Raw genomic sequence first — 20,551 nt, 5'->3', positions numbered from 1 at the left:
GGTGGGAGAAACTGAAAAGGTAAAGCCTAATGGGAGGCCTTCAGGTGATGGGAGTGTGCCCAAGAAGGAGACTGTGGGCCTGTTCTCTAACCCTCCCACTTGTCCCCTGGCTCGGTGAATGATTTTGCCTGAGATTATGGTTACAGGCTGCCAAAACCAACGGGACTAACCTCATAGACTGAAACCTCAAAAATGAAACCATAATAAGCCTCTTATCTCAATAAAGTGATTATCTTAGGGATTTTCAACAGTGACAGATAGCTGACCAGCACAGCTCAATGGCTCTTTTTTCATAAGCAGTATATAATATTAAATAGTATACATTCACCCACTGAAGAATATTTTGGTCGCTTCCCAGTTTTGGTCATTATTGGTAAGCTACTAAAAACATTCATGTATGAGTTTTTGTTTAGATATAACATTTTGGTTAAACCAAAAGTATATTATCGGGTCGTGTAATGTAAGTATTATTTAGTTTAATATAGTTTGTAAGAAGCCACTGAGGTGTCTTTCACTGTTGCTGTATGTTGCTGTAACATTTAGGTTTCCATCAACAATGAGTTTCTGTTGTTTGCACACTGTGATGGCTACTTTTGTCAACTGACACAGTCTAGAATACCCTAAGAGGTTTGTTTGTTTTGTTTTGTTTTGTTTTTAATTTCTTATTTCTTCTTTGTGACTTTTACATCATAAATTTCCATCCCATTAATTTCTTGGTCCCATTTTATCTGCCTTCTGCCCTTGCAACCACCACCCAAATATATATGGGAAAACCTCATCATGGAAGCTGTAGTATGACACACTGAGTCACACAGTAACCCTTTTATCCATAAATCTTTACTTGGAAGTGTTTGTTGCAAAGAGTCATTGGTCTGGTTCCAGGCCTCTGGTTTCTGTGACACTGTCAACGCTGGGCCATCACTGGGACTCCCTTGGCTATCCTGTTGTTGCCCTGTGTCATGGAGCTCTTTCAACTTTGGCACTGCAGAACTGGTCCATGCTCCAGCAGATCATAGATGGGGTGGATGTTGATTCTGGGCCTGGGTAGTTACAAGGTTGGTCAGCCCTCCAGCTCTCTCCCATCTTCACCGCCAGGGTGAGCTCTCCAGCATTGCCCTGGCTAGTCTCTTGAGTCATTACGTTCATTTCAAGTATGAGGTCTTTACAACCCTCTGCCACACCCATAAGGATGGTTATTATTTTAAAACAAAGAAACAAAAATCATGAAGTAGTAAGTTTAGCAAAGCCGTGGGGAGCCTGGAACCCTTGTCCATATATTCAACATTAATAAAATAGTAGATGAAGTAAAAGCACAAACAATCATGGTTGCTACCCATCTTGGCATGCAAAGCTGTTGTGGTTGTCTTTCTATCCTGAAAGCAAGACATCAGGAGTGAAGATCCTATACTGCAGCAACCTGCTCCATATTGCCCTTGCCTGTTGCCAGTGCCTCAGCTGGCCAGATCTCTCTCCTGTTTGTTTGTTGTTTGTTTGTTTGTTTGTTTGTTTTCTAGCCTTTGTTCCTTGAAGACCTGAATTCCTAATGAACCTGCCTTTGTCTGGATATTATTACTTTACCATGCTGTTTCCTGGGAATAGTGAGAAGTTCAAAGCAGTGTGATGGCAAGCTCTCCTTCCAGCTCATGCAGCCACCATGTGTCTTCCAGCAGAAGCATTCCTTCCTGGGTACCAGCAGGCTGGCTTCGCCCAAAGCTGAAGGGGAGAGAGCAAAAGTTCCATGAGTCATAGTCTAATGAGAGAAGGGATCCTTTCGACTTTTAATCCTGAATCCCCAGACCCATCTTTTCTTGTTATTAAGGGATATAATGTGATTGGTCTTTGCATCAAGTATTCCAGCACACCAACATTATAAGTAGTTTCCCAATTGATAAGAGCTGAATTCTGCCCAGGCCAGCCTGCTGCTTGCTAGCTCTGTCTGGATGATTGTGAGTGTATGGTTGGAGAAGGGAAGACCAGGAGTCTGCACTGTTACATTCCTGGTCAGCAACATTGATAAACGAGGTACTGTGACTATGAGTAAGACCCTAAACAGACCCTAACAGAGGGACTAGTATAAATCTTTTAGGCAAGGAAGGCAACCTCATGCTCCAGATGCAGGAAGAAAGGAGTTGATCTGTATAGCCTCGAGCATGGGTCTTTGCCCTTCAGGCAGTGTGCTCCAGGATCTGTAGGACCTCAAAGCTGAGCTCAGCCCTAGGAAACAGCAGTAAAAGATTAGGGAACAGGCACAGGGAAAGAGACAGAAATGGGTGTGTGCCATGTCTGATACAGCCCAGATCTTCAAATCAATCACTTTTTAAACCATTTATGATGTTTCTTTCATAATTCCATGTTGCCTGCTGAAAATGCAGATTTTTCCTCTTCCTTTCAGTAGATAACAGAATTATTTAAGTTCTAAATGGAGACAATTTTGTGCATTCTTTGCAAAACTCTTTGAAATGAATTCTTGTCAGATAGACTTCTTTAAAGAGTATAATTGTGTGGTAAAATTAAGTTAAACAGATTTAACACTCATGGCAAAATTCTCTTAAATGAATCCTTGTCAGATCAAGGTCTTTAATGATTTTAAAAACAGTGTGGTAAAATTTAAGCTTAAGAGGCTTACCACACTTCTTCAGTTTCATGGGTGGTGTGAGCTTGTTGGCCAGCTGACTACAAAGACGGCTCTTCCCTAGAGATCAGTTCTTTGAACATAGAAGTTGTGAGTTCTCCTTTCTGTCCCTGGCTGTACATCATATCATCCCTGCACAGTGATGAGGGAGGGCCTGTTCCACCCTCCTCCTAATTTTGTCCTAGTGTCTGTGAAACTTGTGTCCTCCTGCCTCCTTTCCTGGGATTCCTAGATTACACTGTGTGCACAGTGTAGTAATAGTTTTGTTTGACCCAACTGCATATCATCCATAAAAATAAGCTACACCAAACATTTTTTGTGATATTAAGAGTTCTCCACTGAATAATTTCTAATGACTCCATAGTATACATGTGGTACAATTTAATAAATCAGAGAGTTGAGAAAATAAATCTGCAGTCAGGCGACTTTAGCCATCACTCTACGGTTATTGTAACACACAAAAATCTTCCAGCACGCTCTTTCACACATACACAGATCCTCAAAGGAATGACTTTGTATGTGAATGGTTATAGCTGTCAGTCATTCTCCATGTCATAGTTTCTATGCGTCTTCCAGGTTGTGAGGGGGTGATTACGGATTCCTGTCAAATGAGGTAGCTACTATGTATTCAACATGAGGCAGTTTGTATTTTTTAAGTCCATTGCTCTCCTGTCTGAGGAGGTTAAGCAAATCTCAGTGATCCAGAGGGAAGAGGACCAGCATCCAGTGCTGGAAGCACACACAGACATGCCTGGGGCCCATAGGCCTGCACACATGGATTAGACTTCTGCATAAATACACTTGTCTGGATTGTCACACTCCACCCTGAGTTAGACCTGCATGCATACAAATGGCTCCAAGCCTGGCTTTCAAAGCCCTTTGCCTCCCCTGTTGCTTTTTAACCACCCAGCTCAGAGACATTTCTTGTGTTATATCTATCAAAGATGATTAAGGGATTGGAAAAGTTGATTTATAAGGACATATTAAGAAAAGTAAATATTTGCAACCTGGCCCAAGGGAAGACATTATAGATGTTTTCTGGCCTCACATCATGAAGGAGACTTAGTTTTGCTTTTCCTAGTAACTAGATTTTAGGGACAACAAAATTCAGAGGAAGTTTTCTGAAGATAGCCTCACTTATGCTAATTAGATGATTGTCAGTTAAAAATTGCATTTAGTAGCTACTAGCAAAGTAGAAATAACAGCCTTTATTTTCTCTTCTCTGACATGAATCCCAGAGCATATTGTCTGGGGCTGAAGTGTGGTACCTGTGATGTCACAGTATGCTTGAACCATCTTACCTCTAGGCTCCATCATTCTTAGTAGTGACTTCCACTCTCAAAGTCTCCTGATATTTGAGAAGAGCCACTGTAGCTCAGTTGTTATGACTGTACGCCAGAAAGGGAGTAGGCAAAACTAGTCCTGATCTGCCGTGATTGCTCCAGAGCTCCAAATTCATATCCCATGGCACTCAGTACCACATCTGCAAGTGGACAGTGGAATTTAATGAGATTGTTTGTGTCTTTGTTTTGACATTGGGCACACTTTCAACCACAGTAATATGAAGGGCCTTTTACCAGGTAGGACTAGAATAATGAGCACTAGGTAGGGGTCCAGGGATTTTTGTCACAGTAACTCAACTCTAGAGTAACTGTAGTGCTAGAAGTTTCCATTTGTAATATTACCCCTTGAGACTTGGTTCCCACTGCTCACTCTTACCTACTTAAGCGCATTTATCAGCATATACCTTGAGTTGATTGTAAATAACTAGCTTTCTCATTGGCCCTAAAAACTAATAACTAAAATGTTATGATTTCTATTAGATCCCAAGCATTGTGTTGTGGACTTAAATATTTCTGGGCAGGGGATGAGGACAGAGGAAATGTGGTTCCCTGTGAGTTGCTGGTGGTGAAACTGGGTATGGCCATTGAATTTATTAACATTTTGCTGTCATGATTACTGATACTTTCCCAATGAAAGTTTTTCAACATCACCTCACCTAATCTTCACTTTATTTCAGAAGAAGTCAGTGCCATTTCCACCAGATGCATCATACAGGGAAGTCCAACATCCCACCTTCAGCAAGCAGCAGACTTAAGGCTTCACACTTGGGTTTCCCACTTTGAAGCTGCAGCACAATTTTTACCCAAGCATCACTTGGAAACTAGTTATATGTGTGTCATTTCAGGAGTCAGTCACTCTAATATCTTTTCTCAGATCATGGGTAGAGCTTGTTAACACACTGAAATTTCATATGCACAGTCCAATGTGCTTTGTTGCCCCTTTAGCCACAACTTATCCAAATCAACCAGTCACCTGTGATTCTTCCTTTTAAGAACATAGCCCTCTGTTGAAATGAAGTGTACCATAGTGATGGCTTAGTGTCAGATACCTTTAACAGCATTGAATTCATAGCAGGGCTTCTGTCACAGTGAACACTTGCTCTGATGCTGGATCTTAAGTGCCTGTATGTCCACTAAGAGTCTTTTTATTGTATTTTATGTTACTACTCATTATTTACTCAAAGCTTAAATTATGGTTTTACATTTAAATAGAGCCCTCACATCTGTTCACTAACGTGATTGGAGTTTTAAAAGCCTTAGGCTGAAAAAAGGCTCCAGGTACCTCTTTCCACTTCCTCTGGTGTCAGCTCTGCTTATCTACCATGTGTAGCCTCACTCCCAGGCACCTCTTCTTACCTTGGCAGTCGCTCTCCCCCCATCTCTTTCTTTTTTCCCCTCTACCCTGTTTTTTGTTTGGTTTTTGGTTTTTGATTTTTCAAGACAGGGTTTCTCTGTGTAGCTTTGTGCCTTTCCTGGAACTCACTTGGTAGACCAGGCTGGCCTCGAACTCACAGAGATCTGCCTGGCTCTGCCTCCCAAGTACTGGGATTAAAGGTGTGTGCCACCACTGCCTGGCTCCCTCTACCCTCTTAGGAGAAAAGATTTGTAAAAACAGAGCAGTTCGTTTTTCAAATTGTCATCCCTTCTCTGTCTGGACATGTGGTCTCCAGAGTTCCTCTATTGCACCATGTTGTGACTTTTTCACACCCTTAAGAACATTTGAAGACAATAGGCTCTGGGAAACCCAGTGAGTTAAAGGATCCCTGCATTGCGCTACTTGGTGCTTGTTCCTAGATTTTCTGTCACAGCATAGATTAATGCTTATATTTTATTTGCTTCAGAGTCTTTTTAAAATAAGTGAATGAAACCTGTCCCCAGCCTTTACCAAATACTAAGTGAGGTGTGGCTTTGATTTGTTTTTCAGGGCAGCCTTTGGCAAGGAATCAGAAGTTCTAATTGGGAATCTCGGTGACAAACTTATTCCTCCACAAGACATTCTCCGTGATGTCAGTGACCTCAAAGCCTTGGCCAACATGCACGAGAGCCTGGAATGGCTGGCCGGCCGAACAAAGTCAGCTTTTGCCAACCTCTCTACATCCCAGAGTAAGTGCCCAGGGGTGGCAGCTGCTGGGTCCGAGTGCTTCCATTTGAAACATGAGTGCGGGCGCTTGTCATCTGGTGGAGCGTGCTCCGGAGTGTCAGAGCCATGTGTGAGTTCTGTACGCACTGCACCTCCCTTACTCTGAGATTTTAGGGGGAACTCTTCTCAGGTTCCCTCTATGGAATATGAGAAGCCGAGATGGCTGGCATCCTAGGGTTTCATACTAAACCCTAGAAATACAACCCCTGGACGATGGCAATGCTAAGTCTCGAGAACAGAAAACAATTCCTTCTGTGTTCTTTCCAGCACCTTCTCTTAGAGCCTGAGTACATGGTTACAGTTTTCCTTTAACTGGGTAAAAGCTAATAAACATATCTAAAAAAAGAATAATAAAAATGATTGAAATAGAAAATAGAGGTCATAAGGATGACAGTTATTCTGGAAAAGAGAAAGATGAGAGATAGCAGTTATAGATTTCTAAGAAATTGAGGATTAATTAATTGCTATAAAATAAAGTTTATGTATATGTAATTTTCCTACATTTGTGTATATATACTATGCATGTGCATAGTACCTGTGGAGGCCAAGAGAAGGTGTGGGCTCCCCTGGGACTGGAGTTGTAAGTGGCTATCAGCCCCCATATAGGTGCTGGGAACAGAACCCAGTCCCTCTGCAAGAGCAGCAAGTGCTGAGGCATCATGCTAGCCACTAATAAATGCTTTCTTAATACATACTTTTAGAAAGCTTAATTCAGAAGTATGCAGATGTAAAGCAGAGGCTGAGGGACACTAGTGTGGATAAAGAAGAAAGCCAGTTTAGAGGTGCAAGTGGAGGGATGCGAGCAAATAAGGAAAAGCAAGCTCTTGGCAGCAAGAGAGCAGTGAGATCATCTCTGTCCTGTTAGGGCTAGCAATCAGATGGTCGTTAGGAAGAAACTGCCCATGTTTATTGTGACTGTGAACTTTGGAAGCAGTTATTTATTATGAGTGTCCTGTGAAGTTATTATTTTTTGAGTAACCACAATTGCAGCCTAGAAGTAAAAAAAAAAGTGGGAGTGGATGAAATTCACAGGGATAAATTGTTCTGTGAAATATAGGCCCGCAGCCAGAGTCCATGAGATCCCTTGAAGGCTCATTGCTGGTGCCCTCTAGTGCTGATCATGTGCCCATCCCCACAGCTGGTGCGGAGCAGCAGGGGGCAGGGTGGGCAATAGAAGCAGTGTGCGGGTAGGAATCTTATCATGTGCTTTGACATTTTCTTCAAAGGTATACTTTTCACTTATACTTTTATTTAAAATATTGTCTTATCTACTTATAAAATTACACATGTTCAGTCTCAGACCCCTGCACAAATAGAAGCTCACTCTGTTAGGGGTAGTTTAGGCCTGGTGTTACATTTGAGCAGCGCTGTCTATGGTAGGTCACTCCACTCTACAATCCGTAATCAGTCTTGTTACAAGCAGCCTCTGAACTCATCCCTTTTCCCTCCCAGACCCACTCTGCTCTTCCTCTCAAAAAAAAAGCCAGAGCTAATTTCCTCTTTGCTAACTACAAACAGCTCTGAAAAGGAACCAGATACCTCTTTTCCTGGTTTCTTTTGGCTCCTGTTGATGCAGGTATATTTCTCAGTGGTGTTTAGAAGGGGTATGCTTGTTTGGTTTCATATGTAAGTATGTGTATATGTGTGTACACACACACACACACACACACACACACACACACACACACACACACACATATATATATATATATATATATATGATCTAATATTTTGTAATACATTTTAAAATTTTTGAGTAGCATACCATGCCAAATTTCTAGTCTGTGCATTCTCAAAAGTTTTTACAAGACAAAACCGTTTGAAGCTAGCCACTGAATGATTCAGACAAGCTAAGCTAACTTGATGTCAACTGTGTTCTAAAGGAGAAGGATGCTCTCTAAGTTACACTTAACTTTGTAATTGCTCAATTTAGCTGTTGTGTTCATGTCACTGAGAGTCCCCAATGGAGATGATGTCTGATGCATGTCTTTAATCATCTCTGTTATTCTGACAAAGATCTCTTCTACTACGCCCATTAGTGCTGTGTCTACTGTGCTCGGCTCTGTCTTAGAATACAAGTTGCACCCTCTCAGTTCCTTTCAGGGTGATTATTCCACCCAGTGAGTGATTTAACTAACTGTCAGCATTTTTAAAATCAGTTCAAAACCCAAGTGAACTATAATCACTACTTCTGGTGTCTTTGCTAAAACAAAGCACCAAGCAAGCCTGCTTTATCTTGCTAACAGTCAGCCCAGTTCATACACACTTGCCAGGTCTGTGAATTCCCAGAGAGATGACCATTGATGTTGTCATTTGAACAAAGAAGAAGATTCTTTTGTTGGCCTACTTTGACTGCTCCATGTCAGTGTGACTCTACACCAGTGTGTGTGTGTGTGTGTGTGTGTGTGTGTGTGTGTGTGTGTGTGTGTGTCTAAAAAAAGACAGTTCTTTATTATTGTTTTGAAAAGTGAACCAAAAGGTTACATCATCTTAAGTACTTCCCGGCCAAGAGACTAGAAAGCATGAAGATGATGCCCAGCAAGATGGGGAGGAAATCAGGCTTATTTCTTGTTCCACATGCTGGTAGCTATTTGCTGTGGTGAATGCCATGTTGCATTAAACTCACATTACAACTGTAATGGACTAGAGACAGCTGGCAGAAAATCATTTTCATATTAAACGTCTCTTCAGTCAAGTACAGCAGGATTCTCACCCACCTGAAACATTTCATGGCCTCCTGAGAAAATTATCATCTATTGATGGCAAAGTATGGTTGGTCACACATTGTCCAGGAGATCAGAGTGAATGGCATTTCCAAGGGGGATTTTTTTCTATTTCTTTTAATATTTTCCTAAATGTCATTCTGTCTCCTTTACATGCAAAGGGGTCTTCTCCCCCTTTTCTAGATGCTGACTGCAGAAAGTGTGGCTTTTACTCTGGGGCTTCTACAGTCCATGGTTGCTGTTCCACCTCCTGAGGGCATTCCTCCATCAAACTTCTCACCTGCTCCTCTAAGACTTTTTCAGTTTGAGAATAGAGAGATAACTCATCAATAAAGAAATCTTGCTGCTCTTGCAGAGAATGTGAGTTCAGTTCCCAGGATCCAGATCAAGCAGCTCACAACTACCTGCACCTCTAGCTCCAGTGGATCTTATATCCCCTTCTAGCCCGTGGGGGCGGGGGGCGGTCAGAGGACAGCTTGCAGACATCAGTTTTCTCTTTCTATCATGTGAGTTCTGGTGATCTAACTCAAGTCATCAGGTTTGTTGACAAGCAAACTGAGCCAGGTCCACTGAGCATGAGTATTTGTGATGGACATTTGCAATTATTTCCCACCACTTCCCACTGTTTAACCCAGTCTCTAGTAATCACCATTCAGCTCTAAATTTCTGTAAGATATTTTAAGAAATATCTATTTAGGTATGCTGTACACTTTTTTCTATTGACCTTTTTAATTTCATATGCAGTCTATCAACCCCTTATTAGATGTGCAGTTTGTCTCAATTTGTAAGTTGTTCACACTATCGACTTTTTGCTTTCCAGAAGCTTTTTAGTAAGTTTAATGCAGTCCCAGTTGTCTCTTTTTGCCTTGATTGCCTGTTGAAAAGATTGTCCTTTCTGCAGTGTGCTTACCATCTTTGTTGAAAAGATGATTGTGGATGCATGGCCTTATTTCTTGACTCTCTATATGGATATGTCAGTTTCAGAAAGCAGATCCATAGGCCTGAAAGAGCCACTGGGGCTTGTTCTGCCCAGGATGCTTTCTCACAGAGTCCCTGCATTCGGTCTTGGATTTTCTTCAGATCTCTAGAATTAAGGTTCTACAGCTTCCTTGAGTATATACTGTATTGTGCTGCTTAAGCTAAATTACTGCTTAGGAGGCCGTATCTTTCTGTTAAGGCTATATGCCTTAGTCCTTTATTCATGTGTTTTGTTCTATTCAAAAATTCAGTGCTCAATATTTTCTCTTTAAAATGTACCTAAAGGGCTGGAAATATAGTTCATTCAGTAGACTATTTGCCTAGTATGCACAAAACCCAGGTTCAATCTCCAGCTCCCCATAAAACAGGAATTGTAACACTAGCCTATAATCCTAAAATTCAGGAGTTGGAGGCAGGAGGATCAAAAGTCATCTTCAGTTTATTAGTTTTGATAATCATGTTCTTCTCATGCATCAACAAAATTTCTATACCTTAGGTACATGAATTATTGCATATATCATTTTTAAAATTCATCTGAGTTGTAATCAATATTAATGTGTCACCCTTTTTTATGTTACAAACATTTTCTAATTGAGAAACTCTGTTTTGTTATGCTCTGTAATATATTCTGCATATTTCATTGTGCTGCACTGTATCCATTAGCCTATATGGCTATTTAAATTAAGTTAAAATACCATTTTTTTTTCTTTCTGATCACTTCACTGTCATCAGCTTGTTCTATTGAACATTGCTGTGGCTCGTCATCCCTCCTGCGGATGAATGTTTTTAACAGTAACAGTCCATATACTCTGCCCTTGCAGCACACTCAAAATGTCTAAATGGTTGTCTCGAAACCTGAACAACTATTTGAACTGTTCAGCCCCTAAATCACATATGCACCTGTGGAGACCCACAGAGGTTTCCTAGTGAGAACTTATTCAGGGTCCAAGAATCTGAGCTTGCTTTACCCAGCAGGGATGCATAAGGGAATAATTTGAACACAGGCATGGTTACCAGGTGTTTGGAAGGGTCTACATTTGGCTGTATGGTATCCTTTGATCTAGCAAGGGGGAGGTCTTTTGCCCTGCCCCTTGGCATTGTTTTAAAAAGCCCTTTAGAATATATGGAAAAGGTCAATGGTTACTGACCCAGGGCCTCCCGAAGCTATCCTGTGTTTCTGTCTTTCTCCTCTTCTCTATCTTTCTAATATTATCTTATCCCTCTCTCCTCATAAGCACCCTTGAAAAGGTGGGAGCTGGTCTCCCAAATGCACCCCAGGAGAGATGTATGTTATGGGTCCTCTTTTTTCTAAGCTGGTTTTTCTGTTGATGTTTATGGGTGCTAAAAGGGAAGGGGTGAGTGATCACATAATCTCAGGAAATGTGGTGGTGAAAACACCTTGAGTATGCCTCTCTACCATAAATCTATGAAGGTTCCAATATATTGAAGGCTTCAACAGCAGTAGAGTTTATCAGACATATTGCTCATGGGAATCCTCTCGCTGAAAGGATGCTCACAGGCCTTTCCCTGTGAACCAGTTTCTTGGCCTCACAGTTCAGTGCTATAGTGCTATAATTTGCTTAATGGCTCCTGTTTCTCCCATCCTTGCCAGGCACAGATGTTCCATAGTCGCAGGGACTTAATTTCTTATTCATGACAAATTTGTACAACCCCAGGTGACTTCTCTTGTAATCTAATTATTTCGCTCTTCAGTTGTTTGGGTTTTTAATGTTGAAGTCAGTGGATATCAGGTGGCCCACATTTCCTGTCTTCTTACCCTCAGTTCTCCTCTGACTCTTTCCACTCCTTGAGTGCATCTCACAGTCATCAAGGTGGCCAGGCAGTCAGATACCACAAGTCATGCTAATAGACCCACTATGGGGCTGCTAGTTAGCTTTTATCAAAGGGGAAAAACGGTTTCGTATTTTCAGACTTCAGATTTCAAAGACAGCACAGAGAACCCCCACGTCTCATTCCCAGATGCCCTCTTTGTTAATGTCTTCCATTAAGATAGACTATTTGTCTTAACTAATGAGCCAGTACTGATATGATACATTGCTATTAGCTAAAGTCTGTAGTTTAAGTTTTCTTAGTTTTAGTCTAATGTTCTTTTTCTATCTGGGAGCCTGTCCAAGATATCATAGTATATTTAACTATCATGTCTCCTTTGGCTCATGAAGACTGATGTTTTCCTAGATTTCCCTTGTGATTTTTCACTGTTTTCAATTCCTGCTTGAGAATTTCATACATTTATGTAGTGGTTTTTGATCAAATCCCCCCCTATTCCCTCTACCTCCAGTTTCCCCGTTTTTGATTTTGTTTTTGTTTGTTCGGGGTTTGGAGTTTTTTGTTTGTTTGTTTTTTACTTTTTACATATATGAATGTTATCCTTTATTCACATCAGAGGCCTGTGAGTAGCTACTTTCCAGTTCTTGATGACCTTAGCACGTTGAGGGATGGTGCTGGCTAGGTATTTACACAATGCCCTTAAGTGTGGGTCTATCTAATATTTGTATTAGTCTGGGCATATGGATTTTAGAAAGGAAGACTACCTGATGTGTTGGCATTCTCTTCTAATGAATTGTTCATGTTATCACCATATCATTGATACTGTTTTCAAATTTATTTCCATGCCTCTAATTCATTTAATCTTTCTAAATAGTTCCATCTGAATTCCAGATCCACTCTCCACTTTCCCACCACAAAGTGGCTTTGCCCATTCAATCTTTCTAGTGACCTTTAAAATTTATATATAATGAATGCACCTGTTATGAGCCAAATGTTTAGCCAAGCTGAATACATTCAAAACTAGCTATCCAGTTCAAATAATGATGTGATTGGTGTAGATTTTAACTAGAGGCTCTGAAAGGCTCCATCGAGGAGGAGCTGGGCTTTGCACTTGGGGCACTTCATTGGGGCCTCAGTAGTACTTGGTTGCCTTGTGTATAACCAGAATTTGATGGTCTCATATAAACGTATTATTTCCAACAAAACCATATTGGGGTCTCTTCACTAAATAGCCATTTTAATGTGTAGTGTTGAATTAAAATCTACTTCCAAACAAACATTTTGGGGTTGCACTTCTCACACTTGACTGCACATAAGCTATAATCAGTAGGAGAGCTGGGCCCTACTCCAAAGGTAACAAAATGTGCTGCACCCCCAGAGGCAGCTAACAACCTCAGCTCATAATTGAATTGTATCTACCTTTTAATAGCAGACAGTCAGGGTTGAGAAACACTGACCTAGAGCCCCTAAACATTTCTTCCTCCATTTCTGTAGCTCCATGTATGGAAGAAATTTTTGTAACAGGTTTTCTGTTCTTAGAAGCATGCTGTTCACATGACCCCATTTTGTGGACAAGAGCAGAAGCCACAGAGATAAGGTACTTGCATGTGTAACAGAGTCAGCACAGTGACTCATTTTGACTTAACAGTTAGCCTGACTGTTGACCAGAATGGTTGAAAATTAAAATATTCTTTTTATACTTCTGAAGGTAATAAATAATAACAGGAAGGTTTCTCCTAACACAAAGCCTTCAGTTGCCAAACCTATTGAATGGATATCGAATCAGATACCAGCCAATTATATCATTGGAAGTGTAGATAGAAGTGGTGCAGGTGGCCATCCATACCTACATGACAACATGGCTGCATGGCATACCAAGACATGTTCATATGTTACCTGCTATATGCTTCAATACTTTCTAAAGTGGAATCTGGATTCTTTCATGAAAGAACTCACTATCTTGGTCTTTTTGTGTTCTGATGGTAAACAAAAGCGAGATGCAAATCGGCCAGCTGTGAAAGTGTCCCATGGGATAGTGTCCCATTTCAGCTTTGCTTTTGGTAAACCATTAAGCCAGTCCCTTGTCCTAATTACATCTGATTCTTTTTAATTAGCACTCTCTGTGTGGTGATCCTTTCCTGCTTCAGTATTTACAAATTTCAAATATTTATACACTGTTGTCAGACATCCCGCTTTGATCTGCCTGAGCCTGCCCCTGTGAGTTTCGATTCTTTACTCATCTTTCTGTACTTAGGTTCTCTAGTCCCTTCATCATTTTCTGGTGTTAGTAGCTGTCATTTTTCTAAATGGATTTATTCTGTGTCTCCATTCCTATCATTCTTCTTTTATTGATGATACTTTTTAAAGTTATTGTTTAATTTCATGGTCATGCTAATTGCTAAGAAAATCAAATTACCATTGATGACATATTTCCTTCATGAGTTTCTCACCCACTGGCCATCTCTGAATTTGTTTGGGGCTTCTCTAATCAACATGGCTTATACTTCTGTATAAGCCTTTATTTCATTAAAAAAAATCCTAATGCAATTCTATGTTATATCCAACTTAACAACTAATCATGTTTTGTTGAGTCAAAAAAACCAACTGATAATTTTTGCTCATTTTCAGCCTTACTTGTACTGTGTTGATTTTTACAAATGCATTGAAACTTACAGAAAAGAACAGTATGGAAGCTACTGTGGTCAGGGTGTGTTGTGTGGTTGTTAGGACTCCACCTGTTGATGTTAGAAATGGAGACAATGCTTTCCCTGGGTGTCATAAGGAGTACCACCTGGGCTGCTGTCTGCTTCTCATTGGCGTGTGCTATGACTGTGGATTAATGCCAAGTTTCAGGGAACCCCTTGGGGACTTCCCATGTTCCCTTTTGTTTTAAGCAATCCTAAATACTAACGCATAATACTACTCCCCTTTTGAGCCATTCCTACTCTGAGGGGCTCCCAGATTATAGTTACTCTTGCCTCTCTGCACACAGCTTCTTTATAGTTAATATAGAATGTGTCCTGCTCTTCTTTGTCCCAAAGACCTGAGCTAGTTCTCTGTTGTCAGTCTGATGATGTTTTCTGAGGTTCTTTGTCTTGTGCCAAATCCTGACTGGGGAGCAGAGCCATCTCCCACTCTGTAAGGAGGCAGTTATCAATTGCAGAGCTAGAGGAGGCTAGTGCTGTGGGCATTCCAATGTAATTACGAAGTTCTAAGTATCTGCACATAAAGAATTATGTGGCTATTTCTTTGAAAGTGCCAACATTTGTATCCATAAGGGAAATATTTTATTAAAATATGATAATATCATGGATGCTTAAGTGTGGTGGCTGGAAGCTTCCAGCTGAATGATTGCATCTGCAAACAAAACTATAAAATGGGAACAGGAAGAATAAATATAAATGAAACTCTCTGGCAAGGATGGGAAGCAGAAGTTGGAAAATAAAGAGTTCTAAAATGGCATGCTGAAGTTGCAGGCCCAGCCGAAGAAGAGGGTGCAAGTTCCCTGAGGCAAGGCTGGCACCCTGCAGAACAATGAGGAGGGATGGCTGCTGTGGTGGCACAGCTTAAAGGGTACATCTGAGGAGAGCAGTTTGGTGCCAAATGGCCCAGGTGTTACAGTGCAGAACAGTAAAGCCAGGACCTGAAGGCACTGTTAAATCTCAGCTCCTGTCGATGACTTGGGTGCTTTAAAACTTGAGACAAGCCCAGGAACCAGTGTGAATTTGGGACTTAATGAACTCCACTGGAGAAAGATATGCCTTTTAATTTTTTCATCTTTGACACGAAGTTTGTCTCTGTCAGAGGGGGGCTGGAGGGTGGGGGAGGACTGGCTGATTTCATGCAAGAAATCTCCATCACTGGGTAGGACTGAATTTAGAGAAATATTCTAAAGTTAAACAGGATATGCTTCCGAAAGTTTATGTATTCATCAATGGTACCCACAAACCTTTTCTGGCCTGCTGGAGGAGTGGTTGTGTGAATGTATCAGTCATGTAACAGCCCTAAAGGACGGCATGATGATGTTGGTGGTACTCCACAGTTAGAGTATACTTCATAGTTTCAGAGACCTTTATAGGCATTAATTCTTAATTGTACATCCCTCAAGCTATAGTTGACAGACCAGCTCTTATTCTCTTAGTTTAGCAAAGTATGATCACAGAGCACCGAAGTTTGGCCATTTGCACAAGGTCAAAAAATTTTAAAAAATAAAATATAAAAAAAAAAAAAAAGGTGACTAAATCTGTTTTCAGAGAGTGACATGATATCCAGCTTGCTCATGATATGGTGCCTCAGAACCCAGGCCAGCGTGCCTGTGTTTTCCCACATAAACAAACAGGACCATTCTCAAGCTGCCCCCCATAATGACAGCAGTAAGGAGCAAGGGGACGACTCTGGCCTGCCTGAGCGCCATCACGTGCACTGCCAGGAGGAGTGGAGGAAGCAGCCTTGGCATCCCTGTGCCAACTTTGAAGCTGGAGCTCTGGGGTTGTCACCCCTCTCTGCCCTCCCCCAGAGGACCTGTCTTGAAAGACTCTGTCATGTGTTCAAGGAAAGTTTCTCTTATTACCTTAAATCCAACAATATAATGTTGTTATTTATGTTATAAAATATGCAGAAAAGTGTGAAAGACCTCCATGTTCATATGAGGAAAAGGGATGTGTCAGGTGTGAGTCTCCAAGGCACTACGTCGCTTGTTAATAGCGGTTAATAAAGGTACTGAAGCCTTTAAGCTCTGGTTGTTGAGTCCTGAGTGGATTTGACTGAGTTTTTACCTAAGAGGTTAATTCAATGTTTATGAAAGGAAGAACAATGGGGACTTTTCTATAAGGCTGATGAAAAACCCCAAGTGCTTCATAGAAACCCAGGCGATCTGATCTGATCCTTGAGAGAAGCAAAAACCTGCAAATGTCAGAGAGATGCTGTATGCTGGGAAACCCCTTTGGACAAATTCATCTAAAGAAAGTGCTATTTGTAGGTGACTTTTCTGGCAAGTCTGTCAAAAGCTTCGTCTGCAGATAAAAATTCAATAACCTTTCACTGTGGATGTGCACAATTATCACTCATTAAAACAGTCCCTCTTCTAGAGCATTTTATCACACTGGACAGTCTCTGCCTTGTTCATTATTTAGTGTTTGCTAAGCTGATGGCTCCTCCACTGAACTCTCCTTATCTCTGCTGCTTCAGAATTGGATTTTATATTTCCAAACCAGCCAGATATGACAAGTCATTTTCTTTCCTCTTGTCTTTAAAAAAAAAAATGCAAACTTGATTTCTTTTTTTTCTCTCAACAATCACCACTTAGAGATTAAAGTTATTGGAAGTGCCTGCATTAACTAGCCTTGGGCCATACGGTGAAGGTCTGTTATATTTTAATTACAGTTGGGGTTTTCCCCTCTTCTTTTGTATCCTCTTTATTGTGAAGTGTATGCATAGCCCGTACCTCTTTGGACCCCCACATCCCTCCCTTGCTGCTTAAACACACGGTGTGTGTGGTGTAAAGATGAGGGTATTGCAAAGTCTGATGTGCTTAGAAGACAAGGCAAGGAAGGTATTATCAGAATTATTATATTATAGAACCTCAGAGTGGTGCTGATAAGCGATGTAAGTGAATCTCTCTGTAAACACAGACGGTCTCCAGATGAGAAAGTTCCTGAAAGGAAGATGATGAAGTCATTAGCCTGACACCCAGGAGGAGATGCCCATTCAAACAGCATTGCCTTCCTCCCGTGTGTAGCTCATTGCTAAGAACATTAACTGTTTCCATTCTGAGAAGTTACGCCATCTGTGGTTCTGGAAAGGTTGTTTTTAAAGCAGCCATGTACATGACCTGACTCTGAGCCAGACCTAGAACACATACTTTTAGGTGTTTATCTTTTATTCAGGGTTTTGTTCTGGGCTCTTTCTGATTGAGGCTAAATCCCATCTCTTTCTAATGAGAACACCCTAGGACAGTGGGTCAGAATAAAATGGCCACATCTTCCTCCACTGGGAAGCTGTCTCCTGGGCCTGGTAAGGACCTGTCCATTGCAAGATAGTCTCTCACATTTTTTAGAAAAATAATAAAAATCAAGTTTGATGGCAGGTATATCTGTACAGTGAAATCTCCTCAAAAAGACTGAGACAAAGAAAAATTTTAATTTTAAGTTTTATTTTATGAACAAAATAAAAATGACTTTGTAGTCTTCTGTCAATACTGATAATAAGAACTTTGGGAACTGGCTTTATAAGAAAAATATTTGCTCAAACTATGTTCAGAGGCAGGAGGTGCTTAGGGCTTCCTTCAAGTCTGCTTCCAGAAGGAAGTACAACTAAAACTCCACTATCACGTATCATTCGGTCAAAGGCACCACAAGCCCAATTAACGCATTTGCTCAGGCCAACAGCCTTTTACATTTTCACAGAAATCTTGGAAGTGTGCTGGAGAAACACCCCCACGAGAGTTCTGCATATGCTGCTGTATCAGCCTCTCTGGAAAGCAGAGCATGGGTCACCCACAGACAGATGGCTGCCACAGGCATCACTGTTAGCCAGAAACCTCCCTCCCCCACCTGCTGTCCTTTTTCTTAAACACCATGCCCCGTTTTTCTCTCCATTGACCCAGCCCTACCCATGAAACACCGAAGCCAACTCAGCACCTAATTTTGTACCTCCCTTCCTGACTTGCATTTCAATACCAACATATCCCAGCAGATGAACTGCTCAAAGTACTTACCATTGCTAAAGTGTCATCTATATTTTAAAGCCCTGGTAAGGATTGCTTGGAGGATCAAGCCACCTAATATATGCACAACACCTGTTCTAGTGCCTAGTGAACAGTGAACTCAATGAGCGGTAATGTCTGTCTTCTTCTGCTTCCTATTGAAGCTCTCTTCCTCCTGAGACCATTTTAGTTCTGACTTTCCCACTGTACTGCCAGTGTTTGCCCACAGTGTCTTGTGAGAAATGCCCCAATCTGTATCCTGTTTTTCTGTCTTCCACTCTCCCCATTGTTGGCTTAACCACTCTGCTTGCTACTTGACTTCACTGTCAAGGGATCTTTGATGTATTGCATTTGAAATTAGATTTTTGAGCTCTTAAGTTTAACAACTTTCCAAATTCCATGTGGCCTAGGAACTCAGGCATGGGGGAGGTGGTATTTATTCATAACCACACTAAGTGGAGCTTGATGTTCACCCCTTAGTTGTCATGAGTAACTTCTCTGTAAACTTTGACTTCAGTGTATCAAGTCATATGGAACTGACAAAGCTGCTGTACTATTGTAATAAGGAAATATTGTGACATCAATTTCCAGAGTCCCTATTTGCTCTAGAGCTCTGAACCTTTAACATCAAGGGGTTCTGTCTGCATTGGAATAAGCTTACATAATCATTATAGTTAAAACTTACCCACACTTCAACTGGACCTGGCTCACAAAAGTGGCAGGTGATGCAGCTCCCTGCTGACCCCTCCTCTGCTGCCTGCCAGGTCATAAAACACTTGACGTTCCAAGAGTTCAGAATCTGCTCCCCTTTTAGGAACATTGCCTAGGAATGGAAGTAACTCTTCTTTGTTGCTATTTCAGCCATTTTTAATGGGCAATTTGAGGGCATTAAATACATTTACAACTGTACAAGTTGTAGTACAACATCACCATCATCTGTCTGCAGAACTTTTCTCTCTTTTGAAAAGTGGAAAATTAGGTATCTATTAAATTGTTCCTCCTTTTTCCCATCCCCTAACAACCAGTATTCTAAACGTTCTGTCTCTAGAAATGCAACTGGTTTGGGTACTCTCTATAAGTGGAATTATATAGAGCTTTTCTTTTGTGACTGGTTTATTTCATTCTCCATGAGACTTAAAGATCCATTCATATGTGATATGTGTCAGAATATCTTTGTTTCGGAGGTTGTATAATAGTCTATTGGATGGATATATCATCTTTTGCTTTTCCATTCATCCACCAATGGACACTTAAGTTGCTCATACCTTTTGGCTGTTGTCAATGCTGCTATGAACATGGGTATGTAAACATCCAAGTTTCTGCTCTGAGTTCTTTTGGGTATGTACACAGAAATGTAGCTATGGAAATTAGTATTTTGAGACAGATGTACTTTATATGTTTTTGTACTTACTACTTACCTTGCAGCTCCCTTATTGCTTGATATCTTCTGAAGAAAGGTTTAGTATTTTTTTCTTATAAATGAAAGCAATAATAGTGTTTATACATTCCAAGATTTATTTTTCCATGCATTTTTCCTGACCTATAGTCTATTGGGTTCATTACTGTTTTTCATAAGTAGTAGAGTTTGCATAGGGGCACATTTGACTAACATCAAGGTTTATACCTCCTAATCTCTGTTCTCTTCAAATAAATAATTATTCCTTGTCTCCTCTTGGAATAAAAATTAAAATAAAAACCCTTGGATGATACCTTCTTTTTTTACTTCTAAAAAATTGAACATTTATAATTAAACTGTAAATTTTCTGTTCCATTATCAGTATGGACTATATACCCTCTAAGAGTATGTGAAATATATTTTGGACTATAGAAACAAAACATGATATTATTATTTATATACACTTTTAGAAACTAAAACAATCAAAAATTAGATAAACTTCATTGGTTTAACATAAGAAATTGTATAGGGTCTTCGTTTAGGCTATATATCAAGTGCTGTTGATAAAGGATCTTGAGGGAAAAAAAAAAACCTAAGGATTCTAAAACAGGCTAATTATGGCATCCTTTGCCTGATTGTTGTTGTGTTTTTCTTTTTGGGAAAGTGTCTAGTGAACTAGCGTTCTAAATTTCAATTGGATATTTAGTTTTATGATTGGTTGGCTGGTTGGTTGGTTGGCTTTGAGATTATAATACAATTATATAATTTCCCCTTCCCTCTCCTCCTGCCAAACCTTTCCATATACCCTTCTTGCTCTCCTTCAAATTCATGGCCTCTTTGTCCACTAA

General features: G+C 40.6%; 1 protein-coding gene across 1 annotated transcript in view; it reads left to right on the top strand.

Moving 5' to 3' along the window:
* Exoc4 (exocyst complex component 4) overlaps positions 1-20,551 on the top strand; it is a 767,731-nt gene that overhangs the window by 645,026 nt on the left and 102,154 nt on the right. The window contains exon 14 of the mRNA XM_036180825.1: positions 5,900-6,078. Coding sequence (XP_036036718.1) covers positions 5,900-6,078 — 179 coding nt within the window. The remainder of the gene's footprint in view (positions 1-5,899; positions 6,079-20,551) is intronic.

This window comes from Onychomys torridus, chromosome 3 (genome assembly GCF_903995425.1).
Source record: "Onychomys torridus chromosome 3, mOncTor1.1, whole genome shotgun sequence".
NCBI lineage: Eukaryota > Metazoa > Chordata > Mammalia > Rodentia > Cricetidae > Onychomys > Onychomys torridus.
The sequence above is the reverse complement of the archived record's forward strand: the minus strand, read 5'-3'. Positions and strand labels throughout refer to the sequence as shown.